Source organism: Nanorana parkeri, unplaced genomic scaffold (genome assembly GCF_000935625.1).
Source record: "Nanorana parkeri isolate BGI_ZX_2015 unplaced genomic scaffold, ASM93562v1 scaffold16, whole genome shotgun sequence".
In the NCBI taxonomy this organism is placed as follows: Eukaryota; Metazoa; Chordata; class Amphibia; order Anura; family Dicroglossidae; genus Nanorana; species Nanorana parkeri.
In genome coordinates, this window is record NW_017306284.1 from 3,646,989 (window position 1) to 3,673,579 (window position 26,591).

The window sequence follows — 26,591 nt, forward strand, 5'->3', positions numbered from 1 at the left end:
CAAGAGCAGCTGTTGTTAAAGTGTTTAAAGACTGGACTGTCAGCCGAAAATCTGGGTCTGAACGTGCAAATTGTGGCCATAGTCAATGTTAGGGCAGAACGGAGAGTGGCAAGTCATCTTGTGGAGTCATCTCGTGGCCCAACAAAGTACTGATGGGGTGGTCATAATAATCTGGCCATTTCTGTGATCTCGATCTTTTTACATATTTTGTTATATTTTTTGTAACTTTCAAATAATGTCAGTGTTCTTTCCTTTTTATATTTTTTATGTGCCCTTTTTTATTCTTTTTAGCTTTTTTTAAAAAAAATTAAAAGCTCCGCCCAGCTGCCAGAAGCAGGCTTCGGCTCGGCTGAGCCCCTCGGCCATAATCGGGAGCTGTACGGGCTATTGTGAATAGCCCGTACAGCACCCCTTCGGTTCTACTGAACAGAAGGGGTCCTGGGGCCGAAGCTAGCCGAAGGATCGGCCGAAGCTACGGCCAGATCCTTTGGCAGCTTCGTGAATAGACCCCTACATTTTTTGTGGTCACCAGAATAGGAATGGAGTGAAAATCTTCCAAAGGGGACACTAGTTCTAGCAACCCTGCTGACCACCAGGGATTTCCCTCACTTTGGAGGGATTGCCTCTCAATTTCGGTTGTGGCTATGGGACAAAAACAGCTGTCCCATATCAATATATATCAATAACGAAAAGAAAAAGGTTTGGCTTCAGTTTCTGCTGCAAGACAGTGACCCAGCTTAGTATCATACTTTCGGAGGGCATTTGGGGACAAGTGGGGAAATCTCTCTTTCTTTCTCTCTCTCTCTCTCTCTCTCTCTTTCTCTTTTTCTCTCTCTCCCTCCCTCCCTCCATCCATCAGGCCATCCCTCCATCTTTGATTTATGGACACACATTCATTTTACTAAAGAAAGTGCCTTTATGTAGTTTACTCTTTTAACTTTGTTATCTGATATCTGTAAGTTTTGTGTTATTATTGTTCAGATCAGATGTAATGGTGAGCGTGATTGGTGAAATCCTGCAGGTTCAGCAGGTTCTATCCCATACTATGCTATATTTATACACATATATGTTATGAATAAGTGGGGTCATGGAGATAAGTGGAGTACAGGGAGTAAAGAAAAGGGAGTTCAGAGGGTGACAATAAAGTCGGTCATTAACAAAATGCTTTTCAAGGTAAGGTACAGAATTGGAATGTTACATTGTTCAAACATTCCAAATGCAAGAGAGGTATGTATTATATATAGTGTCTCATAATGCTTTAAGAAAATAAACCTATGTACAGTAAGTGCAAACAGCAATATACAGTAATCAAAGCAACCATTCAGAAAATATCTAATTTGCACTAAAATGCAAATGGAGATATGTGATCGTTTGCTATAGGTTTCTGTACATCATTGCCATGTGAAAAATGCTACCAAACTCCCAGCCGGACATATTTAAGTAATTGTTTGTTAAGTAAAGAAGCCAATTACCTTCTATCACTGATCTTGAGACAGTGAAATTAAAACTGATTGGTTTGTGTTTGATACTTAATCATTTTTCTGCGCACTGACTAATTGAATAATGCCGGCCATACATGCATTGATTATACATGCAATCATCAGTCATTTGAACAAATGTCTGAAATATTTGTTTAATGCAAAATAAACTGTAAATCTTGTCAATTTTATGATCAGAAATGTATTGGATAAAACAAATCAAGTGTTTTAATTGGCATACCATGATCACCAATTGCTTGTCTTGATCAAAATATTGAAACAGTTGTTTTATGGAACTATTAGATTGATATGTGTACGGCTGGCATTAGGTTGTTTATGTAGTTTAATGTCTTATCCATCCTGTTTTATGTGCTGCTTCTGTTGCCTGTTCTTCACACTTAATTGCTAGAACGTTTTAGTCACCTGCTTATAGACACTTTATTTCCCTAAATTTACCATTTTTATCAACTAAACATTGTGCTTTTCTGTCTTTTCACCCTCTTGTTTTGTGTGCAAACATTATCTGCCAATTGGCTGACAGTGTTTTTACATCCAAAATGCAAAGCAGACAGATGGGAGCCTCTGGAAAAAACATGACTAAAAGTACCAGCATCGGAGGAGATATGTATACATTGGAGAAGAACGACGGAAGCCAGTCCGACACAGCTGTGGGAACAGTTGGCACAGGAAACAAGAAACGGCGATCCAGCATCGGCGCCAAAATGGTGGCTATTGTTGGCTTGTCACGGAAAAGCCGAAGTACCTCGCAGCTCAGCCAAACAGGTAGGATGCTTATTCATTATTACTATTGATGAAGAACTGATTTGTGCTCTGTTATAGGTGGGGTGCTTGAGGCACCATGAGTAGGTTTTGAAACATATTATAAAGATCTAAAAAAATGTCTATGAAAATGAAAATAGCCATTTTCTTGGTTGATCTGCCATTTGGAAAATCTGCCATTGTCTTACTTGAGGAAACATTTAGGAGAACAACCTTTTTGCTGATGATGTTAAAGAGAAAGACCGTTTTGTTGTGATATTCAGGAGAACAACCATTTTGTAGTCTGGCTTAATATGTAGAACAACCATTTAGTAGTCTGGGTTAATATGTAGAACAGCCATTGTGTTGTCTGGGTTAATATGTAGAACAGCCATTGTGTTGTCTGGGTTAATATGTAGAACAGCCATTGTGTTGTCTGGGTTAATATGTAGAACAGCAATTGTGTTGTCTGGGTTAATATGTAGAACAGCCATTTTGTAGTCTGGGTTAATATGTAGGCAAACATACATTGTTTTGTCTGGGTTAATATGAAGAACAACTATTTTGTACTCTGGGTTAATATGTAGGAGAACAGACGTTTTTAACCACTTCCAGGCCGCAATACGTCTATAGACGGCGACCCGCAGAAGTGGTTAAAGCAGGAACACGGCTGCTGCAGCAGCCATGTTCTTGGTGTCATTTTTAACAGCCAGCGGTGGCTGTTAATGTACAAGCGATCTGGCGTCTATACAGCCGCCGGATCGTTTGTACCATGCGGCGCCCTCCCCTCTCCCCCGCCGGAGCCAGCGGTTTCCCCGGGCTCTGCTATCCCCGTGCGTGCAGCGCCCGGGACTGGCTCGGCGGGTCTCCCCCCGCAATGATCGGAGAGAGATTCAGCGAGCTTCCAGCTGCTGATCTCTCCTCCGATTACTGGAAGTGATGTGTATTACATCACTTTTCCGGTGTCACTATTTGCATTCTCCGGCTCTTAGAGCCAGGGGAAGAACCTGAGAAAGCAGATATCTGCTTCTTAAGCTTCTTTGGGGTACCTAGGTGACATTAGGGGTCTGAAAGACCCCAGATGTCTCCATGAAGAGGACCTGTCTCTAGGGATGCACCGATACTAGTATCGGTATCGTTGCTGATACCGAGTATGTGGGCGAGTACTCGTACTCCCCCAGATGCTCCAATACCTTCCCCGATACCGGAACTTCCGGCAGTGCAGTAGGGGAACACGGAGCCAGCTTCCTGTGAGATCAGAAAGCTGGGCTGCGAGTAATGACCTGCCCCTCAGCTTCCTGATTAGCCGGGAAGCTCCATGCTGATTGGCTGGGAAGGCGGCTTCCTGGCCACTCAGCATGGAGCCGGCTTCCCAGCCAATCAGGAAGCTGGGAGACGGGTCATTACTCACTGCCTAGCTTCCTGATTGTCGCCTCGATGCTGATTGGCTTGGAACCCGGATTCCCGGCCAAGCTCAATCAAGCATGTTAGACAACATGGAGCCAGCTTCTCGGGCAATCAGATTGCCTGGGAAGATGGCTCCATGGCAGTGGAAGCACCAGTATCGATACTTGGTATCGACGAGTACCAAAAGCAAAGTATCGGTACTCATACTTGATACCGAAAAACCAGTATCGGTGCTTCCCTACCTGTCACACCCTCTCTGCTATTACATTGGGGACTTGTTAGCCCCCCTATGTGATAGCAATAAGATTAGTGTAAAAAAAAAAAGTGTTTAAAAATTAAAAAAATGAAAGTAACATATAAGAAAAGTGAAAAATGCTAAATAAAAAGTCCCCCGCATACACACGCAAACACGCATCAGTGTGCCTACGTACGAAAACGACAATTGCGCTTGGTGTGAACAAGCACTTAGAGATTTTGTTTTTCTGATGTATTATTGGTACAAGTGTCCTAGATTGACTTATTATAAGTCCGGGTTCTAGGATCTTTAGAGGTATTTGCTGATCATAGTAGGATTGTGCAGGCTGATTGAAGCACTGTCCGCGATAATTGTTTATTTGCACTTAAGGAGTTAAATCTTAAAAATGCATTCAAGTACCTTAACTATTAACAAAAATATAGTTGTGCCTCACTCAGCTGAAGATCCTCAAATCCTCCCAACCGCGCAAACTTTAACATAAGCATGGATTCTGCACGTTTGCGGCTATTACTATACCCAGAACATGCAGAATCCGCCATTAAATCGCGCTTGTACTTTTTTGCGGGACGCACAGCAAACTGTCTGAACAATGCACATTGCAATGCATTGTTTTTTATGTTTAGAGCTTTTCCGCATGTATTTGTATGCCCCAATACGCGCGCAAACCCTCTCATGTGTGAATGGCGCCTGAATTGGTGTTGACACTGTCCTTCCTTCTGGAGGGTGGCTACTTTTGTTCTCCATTGTCACCGTGTGTGTTGAAAAGTAGCCACCGCTCCAAGCTCACTCCTGTGATGGACTGTATAATAATACTATTTATTATTATTATTATTATTATTATTATTTGCTTTTTAACACACTATGGGGCTGATGCATGAAAGCTGGAAAAAAGAGAGAGATGAGCACAGAAATTTCTTGCTCATTTTGTAGTTTTTTTTATATTAATCTTTTATTTTGCAGTTAACAAAAAGAAAGAAACCCATCAATGTCAAGTGCCACATTTGCTTAATTTTTTTCATTTAATGGGGGCAAAAACTGTTTGGTTGCTATTGGCAATAACTACATTTTTTTATTCATTTGGCTGTAAAGCCCCCCGGTTGTGTCTATAGGCTAACAAAATGCTGCCCCCTTCCTAGTCTTCCCAACCCAACTTCCAACTTCCAGCCAACCCCTTGGCTCCTGGGAGAAACAGCAGTGAGAAGGGAGCGAGATCAGTAAACTCCTACTCGCCTATCTACCCCACATTGACTCTGAGCACTCAGCTCCTTAACTCCCTAACCTTCCTTTTTGCCAATTATTCCACTTATTATTAAAGGGCTAATAGAGTGGTGGCGGTGCGGGGTTAGCCTTGACGTTTACAGGAAACGTTTAGACTTGTATATATCCTAAGCTTTATATATTTCTGGATCTACTTCTTTTTTTACCTTTGTGCTTTGTTAGTTTGAATAGCCCAGGGTTTGACAGGTTTCCTTTAAGCCAGCTGTTTCCACGCAGAACTTAAAGGCTGGAAACTGAGACAGAATGATAAAAAAAAAGTACATTTGGTAGTAGGGTGTTTATAGATCATCATCTGGTTCATAGAAGAGTTGTCATTCCTCTCTACTGTGAACAGGGACAACGTTTTATATGCTCCAAAGAGGTTCCCGCCGCACTCCTTACTGGTATGTCCCTTTTAAAAGTGGGTGCTGCTGTGATGGTGGATGGCGCCACTTCAAATCCAAATAGTAAAGTATATCACCGGCACACCAAAGTAATCTTCAACGAGTGGTAATTTTATTGATGTACACACATCTCGTCATAAAGCAAATAACCACTCGTTGAAGATTTTACTTTGGTGTGCCGGTGATACACTTAACTTTTTATATGCTTCCCCCCGAGTGTGAAATGGCAGTGCAGCTGTATGCACCAGCTACAATACACCACTGCAAGGTGTATGCTTAGTGCCACCGGTACTTTTATAAAATGTCAGAAGACAAGTCAGATGTACTTGGTGGGGGCTGCCATAGTTTAGGTGTAGATAGGTGCTCAAATGAATAGACACAGGAAGTGGGAACAGGGTCTGTGTGGTGAATGTCTGGTTAAGAAAACCTGGAACTTTTTATATATGATGCTGCATGTGTTTTGATATTTGTGCCCAGGCTGGAATGTTACAGTCTTGTTAAAGTAACCCTGCAATGAGACAATACACAGACTGGCACTGATGACACTGCCTTCCCAAAATGGTAGCTACTATGGTTTCAGTATGTCCTGAGCGTCGATCTAGAGCACAAATGCATACCAGCGGTTCTGACTTCTCCTCTGGCTTTCTTATCTGCATACGTGCTCTGGGTCAGTGACTCAGAGTATTGAATCCAGGAATAGCCAGGCAATGGCAGCCTCCATATTCCTCTCACTACAGGTTTCCTTAAAGTTCTGATCCTCTTTGTGACCCAGAATATTCACCCTCTGTACATTCATTTTATCTTTTATAAAGATACTTGAGTCAGTCCTGGCCAATCTTTCTATTTTTAAACTACCTGGATATAGCTGTGCCTTCTGAGGAAACAAGGGATTATGCCGTGCATTTTAAGTGCATAAGCTGATTATGCAATGAAATTACTTTTGAAGTGAGGCATGCCATTGATCTGTAAACCTAAATTATGCTGCAGGAGTTTCAAAGACCTGGATAGAACCAAACCAATATTCTGCTATAAAACCACGACACAGTTTTGCTGTATTTTAGAATATAAACTTGGATGTGTATATCTATATCTATAGATATATATCTATAGATATACAGTATATCTATAGATATATATATACATTGAAAGTGTAGAAGTATTGAAACCTCTGTCAGGATTTTATTGCTGTCTTTGTAGGAATGTACCCTCTCTAGGGTCTTATGACCATTGTCACCGGGGACTGAAAGTGAGGGGAAATACAAAACTGTCTCCAGAACAGGAATAACAATAACTAAAACAATAAGAAACTTGTATGGGTGGCAACTGTCTAAGAGAGCATTGCTTTATTTTAATTAGATTTCCTCTCGCTTCCTGTTGTGTCTCTGAGATGGGAAGTGAAGAAAAATCTCCTCAATGGAACACAGGCAGCAAAAAAAAAAAAAAATACAAGGGTTTAAACCGTTCGATACTTTATCCAAAACTAAAAATGAACAAGTTTTGGTTTTAGCAATGCCTTAAGGCTGGCCAGTTGACTGGGGTATGTGTGTAAAAGACAATACATATAATGGGCAGGAAGTATAAATCTGGTCCTGCACACATTGTGTTGCTACACGGAAGAAAAGAACATGAAAAAGGTTTTCCCATGTTGGCCATGCATTGTACATCAGCATCAGAAGTATGCAGCTACTTTGAAGGTTGCCCAAGGACGATATGTGTGTTTTGGTGCAGCACAAGACAGTTCATATAAAGGGGCAGGAAGTACAAATCTGGTCCTGCACTCATAGAGGGGAATTTATCGAAACCGGAGCAGACAAAATCTGGAGCAGCTTTGCATGGCGAGCAGGTCCGGATTTACTCCCCCTGCCGCCCCAAGGCCAGGTTCCACAATACACTAACCACCCCGAGGCCGGGCCTCGGTGGCCTTGTGGGAAATCCGGGCCTGATGGCGAGCAATCAGCTTCTATCTTTAATTTTCAAAGCTTAACTGAACAGACTGAAGACAGAAGCCAATTAGTTACTATGGGCAACTGCTCCAGATTCTGCCTGCTCCAGTATTGATAAATCCCCCCCATTGTGTTACTACATACAAGTAAAGAACATGCGGAATGTATTCCCATGTTGGCTGTATTGGCCATGCACTGTACTAGAAGTACTAGAATTAGAAGTATGCAGGTACTATGCAGGTACTTTTAATGTTGGTCATAGGGTCTAAAGGTTTTTAAGTGCCCATTTATTTTGTGTTAGGATCCATGGGTGCTCTTTTCCAGTGACGTGCGGTACCTTCGGTTCTTGGTGAGGCATTCCCCAGCCCCGCCCCATCACACAGAAGCCCCACCCATATCCCGCAGAAACCCCACCCCCATCCCGATGAAGCCCTGGCTAGTGTGAAGGAGGGAGGGAGGAGACAGGGAAGAGCCTCCTTGTCCCTCACTTGCTTGTCACTGCTAAGGCATCAAGATCGATGGCCTCAATGGGTTTCTTTTTCTTTTTTTGATTGGACAGCTTGGACCAATGGCGCTTCTAACAAGAGCTCACGCCTCTAACAAAGAGTAGAGGCTGTCACAGCTCTTCCTTCACTAGTTAGGTTACACAAGCAGTGGGGAAGCCCGCTGCTGTGTAACCTAACTACCTGTCAAAAGCTGGATGCAGCGCCGCCTGTAACTAACAGGCTGCGCTCCGTCCATGACAGGTTAGATAGCGCCAAGGCTTTCCCTGCTGTGTAACCTGTTACAGGCCGATCTGAATGGGGAAAAAGCTGTCAGCTTCAGTCTTGAAGCTGACATCTTTTTCCTCCATAATACTAGGTGAGGCTGTGCCAATGCCAAGTGACAATTTCTCTGTTGGCTGTGTGCTCCTTTCTGCATCTACACATCTACATTATGCATGGGTCTTAATACTGAAATGAGTCTTGGACTGGTGGTAGAGCGAATGGGAACTAGGAGGTAGGTATGGCAGATCACATAAACAACTCCAAAGCCAATATGCTATCTTTGTCCTTCCCAATACCTTGGCTCCTAACTGGAAATGTGGTCTGGTGTAATGATGTGATCACTAAGGGGGTTATTCAAAAGCCTGCCGAGGGCAGCCGAGTGAATACCCCAGCCGAAGTGAAGTGAGCCGAACTTCGGCTATTCACTTCAGGCTTGTACGGCTGATTTCAGCCGTACATTGGCTGAAATCAGCCATACATCGGCTGCACTTCGGCTGAGCCGAAGTGCAGAAGGACTACAACTCAGCCGATCCAACATCTGGATCGGCTGAACCAAAGCTCCGGCAGCTCACTCGCTGCCGTTTGCCCCTATTGTCATAGGGCTGAATGTCAGTGAGTGAATAGCATTCGGCTCGGCTATTCTGCTTGGTATTCTCCGTGGTGAAAAGTAGTGAAAATATTCGGGGGAAAAAAAGGTTGAATTTTTTTTTTCAAATGTAAATAAATTGTAAAATTTAAAAATAAATAAAGATTAAAAAAAAACCAATTGAGTGGAGCTAGCAGTGACAGCTAGCTCCGCCCAACTGTTTCCCTTGGTCATCACCTGCTAGAGCCTTCCAGCAGGTCCCAGCTAATGAATAAAAACTGCCCAGTTGTTATTGTTTAATGACAGATCAACATCCCCAGGTCTTTTGGGGACACTGATCTGTCATTACAACTGGGTGGAGCCACCCGTGAGGTCATTTGCTTTCACTCCACTTCCGGTGTCACTTCAGCTCAATCGAGCCAAAGCATATGCCTTTGGCTCGACTGAGCCGCTCGGCCACCTTCGGCTGCTGTACGGGCTATAGTGAATAGTCGACCCGTTGGGCTCCGGCGGCTGAAGAGAGCTGAAGCATAAGCCGAAGCTATGGCTGGATCCTTTGGCTCCTTCCTGAATAACCCCCTAAGAGAAGAGGCAGAATGGATTATTACATTATTACACTAGTACAATGGCTGTTTTCTTTTTATGTGATCAAGTGATACATGTGCTTTGAAGTTTATATAAAGCCAGAACTTTTTTTAATTCCCGTTGTCAGGGTTTGTTTTTTTTTTTGCTGTATGTGTCCCACTGGAGAGATTTTTCATAAGTTTCTGTCTCTTGGCACAACAGGAAGTAAGAGGAAATCTCTCTAAAGAACGGGAAATCCCTTTCAGTGGTCTCCAGGACAAGCAGAACATTTCTAAAAATATACTTTTTCAGTTTTTCATCCTTCTTTGCATCCTATTGCTGCTGAGCACCGCGGTCCCCATGGAGTATTGGGTCTGAGAAGGTAGAGCGGCTTCATGCATTGCATGCCAAATGTAATGTAATACTGTCATTTGGGCATTAGATGGAGCAAATTTCCTATGCTCCACAGCTCTCTCTAGTGGCCATAATGCAGTATTACATTACATTCAACCTGAAAAGAACATATACTTTAGAGCCTTGGTTCTCAACTTGTGGCTCGTGACCCAAAAGTGGGTCGCGACCCTGTGTTCAGTGGGTCGCGACCCTGTGTTCAGTGGGTCGCGGGCATGCCTTCCACTTTTCCAGGCGAGAAGCTCCTCAACCTTCTCCTAGAGCAGCACTTTCAGTTCTCTCGCCACACGGCCATTCAAAATATGCTGCCCGGCACAAAGTGTCAGCTTGAGGTGGGATGGGCTGGGGGTATTGGCACGAGGGAGCTCCATCCATACGTGCATTGCTTACAGCTCCTTCATGTGTCCTATAGAGGTGCCTTGACTGGAGTGACATCACATTCCTCTACAGGGTGCACAAGGGAGGTGTACAAGCAATGTACATATGGATGGAGCTCCGTCACAGCACAGCAGCCCACACAGGACTCCAGGCTGAGGATCCTCTCCAGTTCTCGGAAGGTATGGAGACTGGGTGGATCTTAATTTTTTTTTTTTACATTGTCTGTGTGTGAGATTGTGTCTGTGGTTATGCATGTATGTCAGTGTTTTGGAGGGCCCATTCACACTACTACCGTGCGATTAACACACGGTACCATGCAATCTCACCTACCGTGCATTCTGGGAGGTGTGGGAGGTGTGTTGCGTTGCCATTAATTTGAAGGGTACCCCAAACGCACCTCCCACCCACACGCCCGCATCGTAATGCGCGGTACCCAATGCCGTGCATTCCATTGCAGTGCGACTTGGGTCGCGACTTAACGGCCAAGGACAAATGTGGGTCCTGAGATTACACAGGTTGAGAACCACTGCTTTAGAGCATATACGTTATTTTTTTGTCTCTATTTGTACACAACAAACGTTCACAGAAATCCATAGGGCCAATGGCTCTGCGGATTGTTTACAAATAAACCCCCGTGTCTGCCATTTATGTTCCTAATCACTAGTAGCTGGCTGCAACAGTACCACCCATGCATACGGCAATGACATTCACAATATAGCTTAATGGCATGCCACTAGCTGTATTAAGCATTTTCCCATCTCTAGTGGTAAAGCTGGTCATACACCAGACATCCCAACTCTCCCGGATGCTCCGGCAGTCTCCCGCTATTTGATAGCGGCTCCCGGCCTCCCGGGAGAGAAACATTTTCTCCCGGAAAGGTCTACTCTGCCCGATCTAGCAGAGTACACCTTTCCCTGCTGTCGGTTTTCTTCTTACTTTTTTATTTTTATTTTTACTCTAATATTCGAGCCGCCGGCCGCCATCAGAGTAAAAAGAAAAAAAAAAAAAGACAGCATAGAAATGAATAGCTAGATTGCTATTGGCTATTTGAATTTGCAATAGCCATTAGCAGACTAGCTATTTCATCCGCCCACTGCTGCTGTCAATCAGCAGAGGTGGACCTGAAGTTCTCCATCAGGTCTTCTCTCTGCTGATTGACAGCAGCAGATGGCGGATGCAATAGGCAGCTTGCTATTGGCTATTGCAAATTCAAATAGCCAATAGCAATCTAGCTATTCATTTACCTGCCGTCTATGTTTTTTTTTTAGTATTCTGACAGCAGCAGCTGTCAGAATACTAAAAAAAAAACAGCAGATAGCACCAGAAGCATTGGCTTCTTTGCTATCTACCTCTTTGCTATCTACCATCATTTCAGGGGGGTGCAGAGGGCACCTCCCTGAAATGAGAAGGGCACCTCCCTGAAATTACCTTTTTCATGTTGGGATCCCTGATACACATTTCAATCTGAACAAACAATCTTCCTGATATCGAAGAATAACTGTGTAGTATATAAGCCTACTTGAGCAGATACAAACTTAGTGGTTTGTTTTTGGGGGCCTTCTACTACACAACTTTGGTAGATCTTAGAGAGATTGAAAAAATATTGCACGTTCAGATTACAAGCTGTATGACCAGCTATAGGTTTGGCCTGCAGCAATAGCAGCATGATTTTTCAGTACTGCAGTTAACTTTCGGTGCCACATGATTGGCGACCAGATTTGTGTCACGTGTTAGCAATCTTGCCTCTTTAGATTGGAGCAAAGAGTATTCCCAATGCTTTACCACCTGATGTTTCAATAAATTGTTCATTTAAAAGATTGGTCAACATCTCATGCAGACAGCCTGCATTACAGAATCATTTTATTGAGAATAACACTGCAGAAGTGCTGCTGTGCCCCACAAGAAGACTGCTCACAGTCGCCTCATTTATTCTTGTTATGTGGATCAAATGCTTTCATCTAAGTAAAAGTATTTTATTTGTGTCATTTTTCTTCATATTCTCAGCTCCATAAATATTTATACACTTTAATGGCTGCACTGTGTACCCTGCCTAATATTCATACATGGGGCTCATTATTAAGAATGACATTCATAAAGATCAAGAGCTGCAAATAGCAGAACATCGTGGTGGACGTGCCCACTAACAGCATTTACTCTACATTTCCCATCATAACTAGAGAGTTGTATATTACATCTGCCATTATTAGCAGGCAGCTGTATACAACATATCATGCAATGCAACCCCCGTCTTTTGGCTCCCCCGTCTTTTGTGCTTAAAACTTAAATTTGGGCACCAAAGTGTTTATTTTAAATGTATTCAACAATAGCTACAAAGCCACCTAGTGTGCCACCAAATGCCTTAGCAAACCCAGATATTATTGTAAAAGTAGTGACAACATCATCTTTGTGCTGCACTATGATGAGGCAGCTTGAGGCTGTTCAAAACACGTAGAAGCCTCTGTTTTGCATGAGGAAGGAACCATGCGGTTCCGACAAATCGCCTGTGATTATGTGACACTTTGTAGTCAATAAATATTGACTTGTATTTACGCTGGAGTGCTTCTCTTTAGCTTGAGGCTGTTGCCTCAAAATGCATCTTTTTGGGTCATGTGGAGGAGGGGCAGCAGGCAAAGCTGCATGGCTGCTCTGCTGCACAATGTCTGCAGTGTGGCTGCTGCACCCTTTCTGGCCAGAGCGTCCCAGGTTCCTAAGGGTTGGGCAGGGAGATGTGTAAGGGCCATACACATTTCGCGGCCCAGCTCTTAGCAACCTGGGAAGCTCTGGCTGGTGCCCTGCTCAGCTCCTGGTAACCAGTGGCGTCACCGGTTGCCAGGAGCTGGGCGGAACGCTCTGGCCGCTGTAGCTTCTAGGCACCATTTAAACATTACAACAAAATTAGCTCTTGGCAACATCCCACCCAGCTCCTGGCAACCAGTGACGCCCCCCTGGCTCAGGCGGTGACAAGCATATAACCTGTTCAGAGAGCAAAGCTGTGGGAGGGGCCCAGCAGGTTCCACCCACTACAAAGCTACAGGAGGGGCGGAGACACAGTCACCCCACAAGAAGAGAGAGCAGAAGTTACTGGTCTTTATTACAGGAAGTTCCTGCACAGAGGTAACATTTCACATATGACTTCTGTGTTTAGAGGAGTTCAGCTTTTATCTGGTTTACTCAATGTATTGGAATTTTTTCTTTGCACTACTCCATTGTGCTGCGTTGCCAAAAATGTTAGATTTTATTTATTTATTTTTAGTGCTTTTCTTTTTGTAGTGCGTTACTGCAATGTACTGCAATGTTACTGCAATGTACTGCACTGTTGTTGTAATTGGGCTCTAAACGCTTTCATAACGTTCCTCTCAGTTAGTCTTTTCTTTACACTTGTGTCTGATCAGTTGCCGTATCACGCATGCGCCAACAACGCCAAGACTTTCCACATGGCCATATGGTCATTATCACTTTAAAAATCTGATCGCACTAGACTCGGAGTATTGGCTCGGAGTATGCTTAGCTGCAGAATGTTCTAAGAATGTTTTACCACCAGACTTTCTTATCCAGATGATTTCAAACATATCCTCAACAATTAAGAGTCTCCGGCATACTTTGTGTGGGTGGTGCTGATTGATGTATTGGAAGAGACCAAATGTCTTATGTGGCCTTATCATAGCACTTGTATTTCTGTGCTAGTCTGGCTCCATTGTGAAAGTGGCTGAACAAAGAACTGATTAGGTTGCCCCATAGCAGCCAAGTAAGTTCAAATCTGTTCTGGAAAGTTTCAGGTTGAGAAAGAAGAAAAACACCTGACTGGTTGCTCGGGGGAGCAGTGCAGGGAGTTCTTAATTCAGAAGATGTGATAAATGAGATCCATCCAATTCAGTAATATATCATAATATTCCTATAATGCTGATTGGATAGGGCCTGAGTAGCCATACTGTTCTCTGTTAAATCTGAACTTTATGTATAGACAATATTAAGTAAATATTGTCTATATACAAGAGTCATGTGTATTCTTTCTGGAATCTTGGTGAGCTTTGTGTATTTCTTCCAGATCTGTAGTAATCCAGTGTGAGACTTGGAGCTTCCTGTAGTAAAGACCGCTCACTGCCGCTTTTTCTCCTTGTGCAGGGTGACTGGTCTTGTCTCCACCCCCTCCTGAAGCATTCTGCAGGCAGCCTGTAGTGGGTGGTGCTTGCTGAGTCCCTCCCACAGCTCTGCTCTCTACACAGACTATGTACAGCACAGCGATGATGTCACTGCTACTGTTATATGGAAATAATGGGGTTTGCAAAGGCATTTGGTACGCATAAATTCATTAAATCATGAAATGTTTTTCTTTATTACAACTAGTGCAAAAAAATTCCTTTTCTGACGAAACAAATGAAACGAAAAACGTTTCCATTCGTTTTATCAATGAAAACAAATGTTTCTGCTGTTTTGGATTCGGAGTGTTTCGTGCAGCGCCATCTTGGTGTATACCGAGATATACTCAAAGATGGCAGCGCGCCTGTGCAGATCACGCCAGCGGCCGTTATGGCCACCGCTCGTTCAGCGGGTGATGTCACACTGAAAATGCAGAACGAGCTGCGGCCCACATATTCTGTCAGCCGGTGCGTTCTGCGCTTGCGCGCTGCCATCTTTGTGTGTATCTTGGTATACACCAAGATGACGGCGCCCGTACGTACCAAGATATACTCAAAGATGGCAGCGCGCCTGCGCAGAACGCGCTGGCGGACAAAATATGGCCGCCGCGCATTCTGCAAACGAATTTATGTATGCCCGAATATAGTTTTAGTATATTCGAGCATATAATAAATCATTATTTCAGATTCGGATGAACCACCAAATCAACTGAATTTCGTTGATTTGCAGGTTCGGCCGAATCCGAATGTACATGTTTAGAGTGGAGTTACCCTTCAACTATATCACTACCCAATACCACAGGCTGCATGCCTACCTGCAATTTACAGCAGTGGGTACATTATTATATGTTATTTTTATTTAATATTTTTCACGAGGTTGTCACGAGCTGGGAAAGTATACACACCACTTGAGTATAATTCTAGAATGTTCAGTATATTTTCTGATTTATTGATAATTAGCACTTGTCTTGTACAGCAGATACTCGTCGCTGGCTTATGGAAGTGACACAGCGCTATTAATAAACTTGACTTTGTACTGTACAGGATGTTGTTCTCTGGCAGGCTTCACTTAACAATTACGGTATCTCATTCTGCGCTCATCATCTTCACAATTCAGCCCGTACTTGTGCTCTTACCGTTAATTATAACTCACTCAATTACCCTATGGTCCCTCCTCCCATCAGGCTGACACAGAATAGAATGACATTCTGTACATTGAAACTACCGCAGGCAGTGCCAAGCATGACTTTTGGATCATCCAATTTTCTATTTCATACCTGTCAAACTGAAGAAATTGGCTAAAATGAGGTTTTGCGCGAGCTGTGAATCAGATTCTTCTTTTTTTATGGCTAAAAATAAGGAGGAAGTTTGCTGCATCCCTATTAAAAGACTTTTTTTTTGGTCCCTGTGTTGTTAAGTTTCTCTATGACGGTCAGAGTCATCATCCGGAGTTATAGAATTGCTGAATACTTCTTAGACACATCAGCTGCTTGTCTTTTTCAGAAACTGTAGATGGAGCCATACAACGTACCCAGTAATAGAACACGCACATTGCTAGTTTAACTGCATTGGTATTATATTTAATAGTTTTCTTAGAATACTGTAGTTTACTTTTGTTAAAATTTCTGAAACTGAAGGATTAAAGTGGAACTCCAGCCAAAAATAACATGATACATATGAATAGGCCAATAAAAAGTAAAATAAAACCAGCTCCTGCTGCAATTTTTTTTATGCAGCTTAACCAGGGTTATTCACAAAAGGGTGAAGAGTTTGGAGAGGCAGGAGAAGTGAACAATCTAGGCCAGGGGTAGCCAAACTCCGGCCCTCCAGCTGTAGTGGAACTACAAATCCCATGAGGCATTGCAAGATTCTCACAGCCACAGTCATGACTCCTGGAGAGAGATGCATCATGGGATTTGTCGTTTCACCCCATTGGAGGGCCGGAGTTTGGCTACCATTGATCTAGGCCAAAATAGCCGATTTGGAAAAATTCTCCAATTCAGCTCACTTTCCGGTTCAGCTATGTTGTCCTAGATTGTTCACTTCTCCGGCCTTCTCCAAACTTTTCACCCTTTTGTGAATAACCCTGTAGATGTCCATATCATTCAACTTTTTTTTTGTTGGAATTTTATTGAAATGTCACAAATTATATTTCATTTAGCTCTACACGCACAGAGGGGTCCGAAGCAGTTGCATTGGTGTGAATGGGCACCATCCGTGACAAGGTCAAATTGCCTTGTCTTGCGTTGGGGCTGTGCTGGAAATAACGGTCAGCCCAGCTCCAACGTAGATAGTGTAAATGGACCCTTAGAGTTCAACTTTAAAGATTTATTTTATATTTAAGTATAACTTTGTACAATTTTAGGACATCAATAACCCATTTCTAAAACAAATATACTTTATCATGTCTTATAGGTTTGAAAATGTGTGTGGCCACTGTTCCTCATCATATCATGATCAAATTCCAAAACCAGGAATTTAAATTAAAAACTGACAGAAAAGGAAAAAGAGTTTTTAAATACTAAAAAAGGGTCTAAAAAGGAAGGAAGGAAGCAGAGACAACAAGTATACCAAAAATCAAGCACTTAATATATCCCAAACAGTTCAAATCCAATTTTTTAACGCCACTTAGCTTCCAGGCACTTTGTTCTCCAAGCCCTGTTAAGCAACAGGGCTTGTCCAAGCAACATATTGGTTGCTAGCGTCTAATATCTCTCATCCCATGCTGATCCAGTGGCTTCAGTTTTTTTTATTGGTGACGTTAATGGGATGGGTGCAAGTATGAGGGTGCCTAGTACTGAACTACATGTCATCTGCTCTTCCAATAGCAAAGAAATAATCTAATGAAACAAGATGCCTGAATATATTTTAGATAAAATGTTGGAGTGCAAACCTCAAATTCCTCTGAATGTCTTTTTTGAAAGGTCTTTTCCTTACTTCCAATGCATCATTGTTGGTCAGTGGGGCCACCAAGGAAGGACTGGGACTATTTGGTCTACGGGACAAATATAGGCAAGTGGTTCTTACATGTTAGGTCAGCTTCGTTTGTGGCTCTTGGCATTCGATCACATGACATCTCAGAGCAACAAAGGAAGTTAGTGCTAGAAGGCTTCCTCCAGGTCTTAACAGGGAGCAGATAGCTATGTAATGCCTACTGTGCGTTACTGTCTGAGCGTCCTACTCTTATTAGGCCCTGTATGCTAAGGTACCTCCACCCAGAGTCATCCGCCCAGTCCTCTTCTGGAGGATGCCCATCACTCACAAAGGAGGACCTGGGCCAGAGCTGGACTTTGCATGAATCAATATTTATAGGTGTGACCTGAGTTTTGGAATTTCCAGGGTTCTAAGGTATGTGCACGCACTTGTAACTGCCACAGTTTTATTAAAATCAATCTAAAGTTGTGATCACATAATCACCGCTTTCCTTTACACTGTCTCGTTCAGCACTCGGCCTTGGGTGGAGTAGAGATGCATATAAATATAAGACAGCTTTTATGAGTGCCGCCTCCATAGGTCTTACTGCTACTAGGAAGCCAGTGCCACTGTTAGGAAGTGGGCATTACTGGGTCGGTCATTTAGTCCCAGTTATCACTGCCAGAATTGACTACTGTGAATGAACATTGCATTGTGATGGCACCCATCGTCTGCTACAGGGAGTGAATGGGTTGTGCTGGGTGTCATCCAACCAGGACCTGGGGCAGTGACTATGCATATACAGACCGATGCAGTGCCACACATGGGAAAAACCGGGGTGGGAGCTTCAGTTCTAATATTTGTATAGGATTACAAAACGGGAACTGGTGAAGGTGAAGTTGGGCAATTCACTAGCATGAAACCTTAATTTTATAATTATAAGAACATTAAACACACATCACAGAAGTCACCTGTCATGCAGATACTCTCTTGGCCTCTTAGATCTCTCTGTTACTAGAGATGCCTTGGAACAGTGCGGGATTGTGAAATCTTGCCCTGGGCTTAGTGTGGCATTTTATTGCTGCCATGGATGGGACTTAAGGTGCAGAACACTGCTGTTTAAGACCAGAGTTCTTTCAAGAAGAACTCCAGGCAAAATTCTTCTTAACCCCTGCATTGGTGCTATCCCCGCACTGCAAGGGTTAAGTGCTTGTTTTGGGCTAGGTGCAAAAATCACATAGTTATACTCACCAGGAATTTGGCTGTTAGAGTGCTCCCTCCAACCTGTCTCCGCCTGCGCTGCAGGCAGAGACAGGCGACCTCACATCTTATACACAGTGTACAGGATGTGATGACTCAAGGATGCTTAGACCTCTGGAGCGGAGGAGGAGCAAGGCATGAAGGTCCGGTCTAAGAGCGCGCCGGCTCCAAGGATTGGATGATTAAACATTGGTTATTTTTGTCCCTAGATCAAAATGAGCACTTGACATAGTGACATTAAAGTCACAATTTTTCCTCCCCATCCCCAATGCTGCTTTAAGGACTCCCATTAAATGATGCCTCTTGATCCAATCATCGTCTTCTTTCCAGTAGTGTTCAGGAGTCCCTCCAGCGCTGGTGCCGGTCTCTGATCCAGCGCAGACTCCTCTGGTGCCACGGTGTGTGTTGGCGTGCACGCTCACGGTTGTGTGCATTCACCTCTACTGTGTCTCTCCTATTCTTCCTGCCGAAGATCTCTAATGCGCATGCGCCCGCCGTATCATCCTGCACGGCCACGTGAGCAGCTTCAGATTTTCAGTCGAGCGAGCAGCAAAGACACAGGGCACATTTACCTATTTGGTAACTTCTTTATTTTTAAAGTGACTGTAATACTACTTTAACCCACCACAAGGGTTAAGAAAAATGTTGCCCGGAGTTATTTAAAACAGGCCGGTGTAGTGATTCAGTGGTTTCTGTAGAGTAATCTAGCTTGGGAGTTCAGTGATTTTGTTTTGGATTTTCAGCATCCCACTCATCTGGCTTTGATCTGCGGTGGGAGGCGAAGCTGTGAAGACGTGAATGCTGTACGTGCCACATCTGATGTGAATGGTTTGTTTACACACACACATAGCCCTCGTCTTTCTAAAATCATCTCCGCATCTAGATATGGATCAGAAATAGCTGCTTTCGCAGGCATTACTGCAGAAGTGAGTCAGGATTCTTTACGAGAATGGAGGCATACAGATATCCAACCAAAAGACAGACTGCCCCATGGGACACGAACAGTATTTTTAGATTATCCATAACAAGAATCAGTGCTGTGAAAGACGTCATGCTAAACTAGGCACATGTGGATGGTGAGCCCCCATGTACAGGCTCCGCCCCTTTCATCAGGAACCATGAGTGTGTGATAATCACAACCGTCTCTCATTTGGAGGGACTGTCTTCCTTTTGAACTCATTTCTTTCCAACTCATTTGTCTTTCTTTTTGGTCTGATGTACAGACCATGATAAAATAAACAATTTAACTACCAAAAGTGTTATGCTGCAATAAACCTTTTATCTAACCTCTAAATTGTTTTATTTAAGCCAATATGAAAGAATATTAAAACGTATAGCCTAAAATGTGATTTTAGTTTCAGCTAGAGTAGGGAAGGATTGAAACCCCTTCATTTATTACTTCCGCTATCCCTGTTAAGGTGCCCATACACCTTACAACCATCGCACGACTTTCGTTGTGCGATGGTTGTAAGGTAATTAAAAGCTCGTAAAATCTTGGACAAGCACATCGTACTTGCGATCGTCGGAAGCCCTCCCCGTTAAGGAGAGGGCTTCCGATGATTCCAATGCTGAGCGGGCAGTGTGCGCTTGCGCACACCAGCTCGTGCGGCATTTGTCTCCCGAGAACGCCGCTAACCCGCCTAAAATCGTACGATTCTCGGCGGGTTTTCAAGCCTGCTCGGGAGAGACAAAAGACATGAAACCTTACAGTAGAAACGGTTGCACGCCTTCCATACACCTGCCGATTATCGTATGATCGCAGGATCACCTGCCGATTGCCGTACGATAATCTGCAGGTGTATGGGCACCTTTAGGGAGACTTACCCTTTCTGTTTGTACTGGTGACTGTTGTCACTTAGGCAGAAAGTAACTTTTAGAAATCCAAAATTATACAGTGGCTATGAGAATAAGAGGTGAAAGTAAATCTTCCAGTGGAGACAACTGTGTTAGAGGGGAAATCCCCTCTACAGTTCTACAGTTGTCTCTATGAATAAGCCTACGGGTGAAACATGTGAGAGGTTGTAGCTCGTGGGGGGTTTGCGTTGCTGGTATCTGCTGCTTTATACCCTTTTATTCACTGTTATACTGGATTTTCTGTGAATTTTCAATAAAGTCTGAAGCAGGGCCGTAACTACAGATCACGGGGCCCATAGCAAAAATGTGATGGGGCCCCCTGATGACCTCTATCTGAGCTGTGAGTAACGATGCCAAGATCCCAAAGACTCCTCTTGTGTATCTGAAGTTGCCTCTACACTGTAGACTTTACATGGGATTAGAGATGTCACCAACTGCAACCACTCCAACCGTTAAGCATACAATACTGTATTATCTTCACATGTTCTTAATTTGCCTCAACAACCTAATGGGGCCCCCTTCAGCCCCCAGGCCCCATAGCAGCTGTCTGGGCTGCTATGGCTATAGTTACACCACTGGTCTGAAGTATTGACATTTTCTGGATAGTACGGTCTGTTCATATACTACTACAAATCAAGGGTCACCAACATGCTTGTTATATCTAATGGGGGCTCCTATGGAGAGATTTCCCTGCCAGAATTCCTGGTTGTGTTCCTGCCCACCTTAGAGTTCGAGATGTTCTTATCTTATCCAGATTTGGGTGCCCCCACCCTTCCTGTGTAAAGCACTGCACAAACGTTTGGGGCTATATAAATCCTCTATTATAATAATAATAATAAAATATATGCTTTATGAAACTACTAGGAGATACTTACTCTTCATCATCTTTCAAAAACTAATACAACAGTCTACCAGAAGTTCGTCTGCTTGTTGTTACTTTTAGCAATGCATTTTTATTGACATATGCAATTGTCACTCTGGATGTTGTTGCAAGAGGAATTGTAATTCATGCAGACTGTATTGCACTTTTTTATATCTGTATTATGACACATTCTTAATTAAAGCAATTTGAATCCAAAAAAACTGATATAACAGTTTTGGATGAGCTAACTAAGGGCCAATGGACACCAGCGGGAACATGTTGTGCTCCCTATAATGCGTGCCTGCTGGTGAGCGTTGTGAAAGGGTAGTTTTTATTTTATTGTAATGTAAAAAAATATATATAATTTAACTCTATGCATGACAGCGCAATGGGAAACAGTGTATTGTGTCTCAATGCGCTACATAAAAATGCGAACTGTTTTACCTTTTTCATGTTTACCAACGCAAAGTTGGTGTGAACTGAAACAACGGCACATAAAGCAAAATTGGTAAATTTTGGCATAGACAAATTGCCCGGTTTATGCTTTGGGACAGTGTAGGACTTGCACATATGGTGTAAATGGGCCCTAGATGACAATAAATAAATTGGGAACATGCCTACTGGAGATTAACCCTTCTAATCTTTCATAAAGGACTAAAAAGGTGTAAATTTTAAAGCAAATATCGCACAAGAATATGTACAGGACCCTAAGAGTCCAACAAAAGTAATATTTTATTTTCATAGCTCACACTTTAGTAAAATGTCTACTCAGCTTATAATACAATTGGTTTTGTAGAGTGTACTTGTATGCTTTGCTTTCAGCTGAGAATAGAGCATCTTACAATACTATTGTTCAATTACTGGCAAGAGATACATGGTGATATATTGCACCTGTGTTATAATTATAGGACGCTGATAGTCCTAACATGCCTTTGTTAATACTTCATGTTTGAGCACGCTTGCGTTCCATTAGCAGTTTTATGTTTTTTAATTATTCATGGCCTGACTTGGCCTATTTTACTGTTCTCACAGTTTTTTGGCTAGAGATGCCAGAGCCTACTTTATTAAAGAGAATTATGATTTGCTGAACTAATTGTCCTACAAATGCTAATAAGACTGTTAACCCCCTGCTGTGCTGCACTGAGACACAATATACATCCATTGTGAAATTTCAAAACGGGAGCTGGATTATGTATGGGCTCAGACCGAGGCTGTTTTAAAACATTGGTGGGCTAAGGGCAAACAGCTTATGGATGGGCCCCCATCCCGTCTTTTCATTCCCCCACTTCCAAAAAGCATGCCAGTACCAAATAAAAAGATAAAGAACAAGAACTGTGGACTATTTCCAGTGCTTTGTGCTCTGAGGTAGGAAAGGAAGTACTGATTTCTGTCATGCATTGGTAATCCCGTGTGTTTTAATGTGTGTAATGATCCTCCACTTGAGCAGACCTCAGATTTCAGGGACCAGATATACAGACATACAGTATGTGTAAAAAATAAATCAAGGCAACTGGACTTGCTGAATTTTTTACTTGAAGACGTTTCGCTGGTCATCCAACTAGCTTTATCAATTTAAAATGACTTCTACAAAAATTATCTGGGAATAAATATGTTAAATGTTCCTCCAATCAACATAATTTGATAAACATAACCGGCATGGGGTCAGAGACCTCATGGAGGTAAGCTGTTGATTGCATTTGCATGATTGGAGCTAGCAGGTGCTATTAACCTGCCCAGAGGGGTGTTAAAACAGCACTATGTGATGTCTCTATTCAACTTGGCTTCTGCATTTTGATGTTTACATCTCTTTAAACCAGTCCTCCTCCCTGTCTTGGATACATACTTGACTGTCTTAAAACAAAAGTGACCCTTTTCCTTTAGATGTAGGTACACTGCTGAATCCTGACCAGAGGGTTTGGCTCTTCTATGGTGTAACTGCTGTTTCATTTCCCCGACATACAATTATATAGAAACATGGCCATGTAATCACTTTTTGGTGTCCCCTGTCCTATGGGGTGTGGTACTTGCCTCATAGTTCTCCTTTAAGGCCTGGCTTCACACCTATGCAATTTATTGTGTGGATTTATTCATGCGAAATCGCACAAAACACAGATTCGCATTCAAGTCAATGGAGGCTGTTCACACCTTTGCGTTGCTTTGTTGCGCAAAAAGGTGCAGGAGCTATTGTCGCTGAGTTTTGGGCGAAAACAGCTCAAAAATCCAATCGCCTAGTTGTGAACCAGGCCTAAGAGAATGCAGAGACTAATGAGTTCTGTGCAAGAGCAGAGGTAATCAGAATTGGTTACCTTCTTATGGGAATCATTCCCCCTCCTCATGAGGCAAGTGAGGCGGCGTCCTTGGACAAAGCAAACCTTTTGATTTGGGTACAGAATAAATCAGTGCTGAATACCAGGCACCACAAGGTTTATACCTGTGAAAAAAATGCCTGTTGTACTTGTTTAAAAAAAAGGCTCCCCACCAGAACCTCAGAATGACACCTTTTGTGATATGGGGTAGCCCTGTCCTTGCCAACTATGATGTGCTTGAGCAACCTGTAGCCAGGCAGACTTTCAGAAAGTTGCTGTTTGCAGGATACCTCTGAGGGATTCAATGGCATTGGCAGAAGGTATAGAAGGTCCTCTCCGTGTTGGACATTTTTCCCCTTACTCTACTTTCCTATGCTTATGGGCTTCGAGAGAACATGTTTGATGGTGGGAGTTCTGACTACCTTATTTGCCCTGAAACAGAATAAGACAAAAGCTGAGTGGTAAGGTACAAATACAAAGAGTGACTTCTGTTCCACCAGGCCTGCAATAACAGTTTTCGGTGGACCTTAGCTATGAACTATGAATCATTCTAAAGTTTGTTAGTCACCATTTGTATCTCTCTGACAACAAAGAATATGAAACCTAGTAAAAGTAGTACATGATAAGTGTCTGCTAAATATTCTGAATAGTACATTTCAAACATTTCCTAAAAATTGGCATCCTCTGCCACTTGGCATGGAAATTGCATTTAATTAGACTAATATATAATTATAGCCAGATGTCCCACATACTTCTGTATTAATAAATGAATGCCTGGCAGCCAGACAAGCAGATCGGTAACTGTGTGCATGGAGACAGTGAGAACTGTGTCAATCCAACATTTCAAGGGTACCTGTCACCTGCTGAAGACTTGCCAAATGATTATAGTTATTACAAAGCTATTCAGTGAAGAATTATGATGCAAATAGCTTGTTGTGCTAGAGCTAAGCATATTTTTGCTCTGATAAAGTGGTACTGTCCTAGAGGTATAAATATGTGCTACTGGGTCCCAAAACCATACCCAGGGCTTTCAAAATTCCCAAGCCTGAAATTTTTCATGTTGGAGCAGGGCGGGTGAAGATTTGCAGTATACACAGCATGTGGTAAAAATGGAATGTGGCTTATTATAAGTGAGCATGGTTAAAGAGTCCCTGTCACCAGACCACTTATTTTAACAAAAATATTCCCATTATGTAATATCTGCACTGATTGTATTTTGTTCACGTTATCCCTCCCTTGTGTAGACATCCAAAAGCCCTGAGACTGCTGCTGGGCGCTGCCAGCTTGCATGTGATCTCAGCAGACTCAGAACTGTCACTTAAATAACACTCTATAACAGGAGCCGAAAGGAACGGAGCCAGGACAGGACAGCAAGGAGCGGCTGCTCTCATAGTCATGTACGCGATCCGTGACAGCGTGCCTGACTGAATTTCCACTCGCCCTCTCTTTATTTGCACTCGCCAAATGCGAGCGGGCAAGTGGAAATTTTGAGCCCTGCTCTATAATATTCCCCTTTGCTCCTCCCCTGACATCTGCATAAATGTAATGTAAAGAGGTGAGGGGCAAGGCAAGGGCCAGCACAGACACCTGTGGAAATATCCAGTGCGTTTGAGAATGGGGGTTATGTGATCTTCTCCCCTTTCTCCCAGGGTGCAGTGCATAGGCCTGAATAATGTTACGTGAAATGGAGGGCAGCAGGGCATTAACCTTATGTAAGCTCTGACACCACCCCATATGGATGTTACATATGGCTACAATGGGAGTATAAGCTAGCAAGCTTTGAGAAGAACCTAAATGGCCAAAGTGACAGATTGTTTTTGAAAGCACTTATCATCTAAAAACAATTTGTTTAAAATTTTCGCCAGGGTAGACCGCCTGTCCCTACCCACAACTAATATGTATTTCTGCAATGCTCCAGGAGACTGTTAGGCATGCTGTGAAGTGGATTCTGATTGATTGCTATGGAAATTGCACTTTGCATCGTTTGCATAAGTCTAGATCAGGTAATATGCAATCCGGTTGTTTTTTTTCTGCAGGCTCTAGAATAGGAGCCTTTGGGACATCTGTATCCCGTCCGATTTTTAATTCCACCATTATTGTCATCTCAGGTGTTAAATACAAAGGAGGTGGAGTCATTTATAAAATAATGCAATGATCATATGGACCTAGGGCAGCAATAATGCTAATCATGACTTGCAATCTTATAAACTGGGCCTTATGGGTTGCTGGGCCCCATAGCTGTATAATGTGCTATGCTCTTAATTACACACTTCACTGACAGTTTATCCATATGTGTGACAGTCACTAGATATTTATTTTCTGCTTCAAAAGGCTGTGATATTAATTGAAGACAGTTTCATTGTTGCATGGCAGATATGAGTTCATTTCCCTATATTTTTAGTTGCATTGTCAGGGGTGGTCCAGTTCACAGTCAGATTGCTCTGAGAAGGCCCTGACCTTTCATCAGGGATTGTGGGATTTTCAGACAGAAAATCTGAGAAGAGGTCAATTGCTTGTAGCATACTTCAAAGAACTGGTGGATTTGTTTTAAATTACAGTTATGTGGAGTGTAAGAATCCTTCATATGGGAATAAGTATATTAAGCCCATCAGCGTTTTGTAGCTCCTTTCCATAAGCGCTGCCTTGCTCAACAGGAGGAATCCCATTGTTTTCAGTGGCCCCTGTTCACATTTGGGTGTTCCGTAGTATGAAAAAGTACATGAGCTTCTTTGGGAGAGTTGCATGTCTTGGCCCAAGTAGACTTTAACCCTTTCCCTGCCACCGACCTATGGCATACGGCGGAACACAACTGTTTTCAGCTAGCCATGTCAGTATGCTATATGTCGGTGGCTTTCCCCATTCTGCTGTAAGCTCATAGTCGCTTTTAACCTATAACAATTCCACTGGCGGCATCTGTCATCTCCTCCCCACCTGGAGCCACTCCATGCTTCTCTTCGGATCCACGCTGCTCATCCCCGCCTTTATGGGCTGAGGCAGCAGGGATCCGAGGAGAAATTAGTGGCTGCAGACAGAGGACGGGGGCGTCGGAT

At 43.0% G+C, this 26,591-nt stretch overlaps 1 protein-coding gene across 1 annotated transcript in view; it reads left to right on the forward strand.

The window, feature by feature from the left end:
* The window catches only part of RIMS2 (regulating synaptic membrane exocytosis 2), a 532,133-nt gene that overhangs the window by 465,302 nt on the left and 40,240 nt on the right, over nucleotides 1–26,591 (forward strand). The window contains exon 29 of the mRNA XM_018559015.1: nucleotides 2,020–2,261. Within this exon, the coding sequence (XP_018414517.1) occupies nucleotides 2,020–2,261 (242 nt within the window). The remainder of the gene's footprint in view (nucleotides 1–2,019; nucleotides 2,262–26,591) is intronic.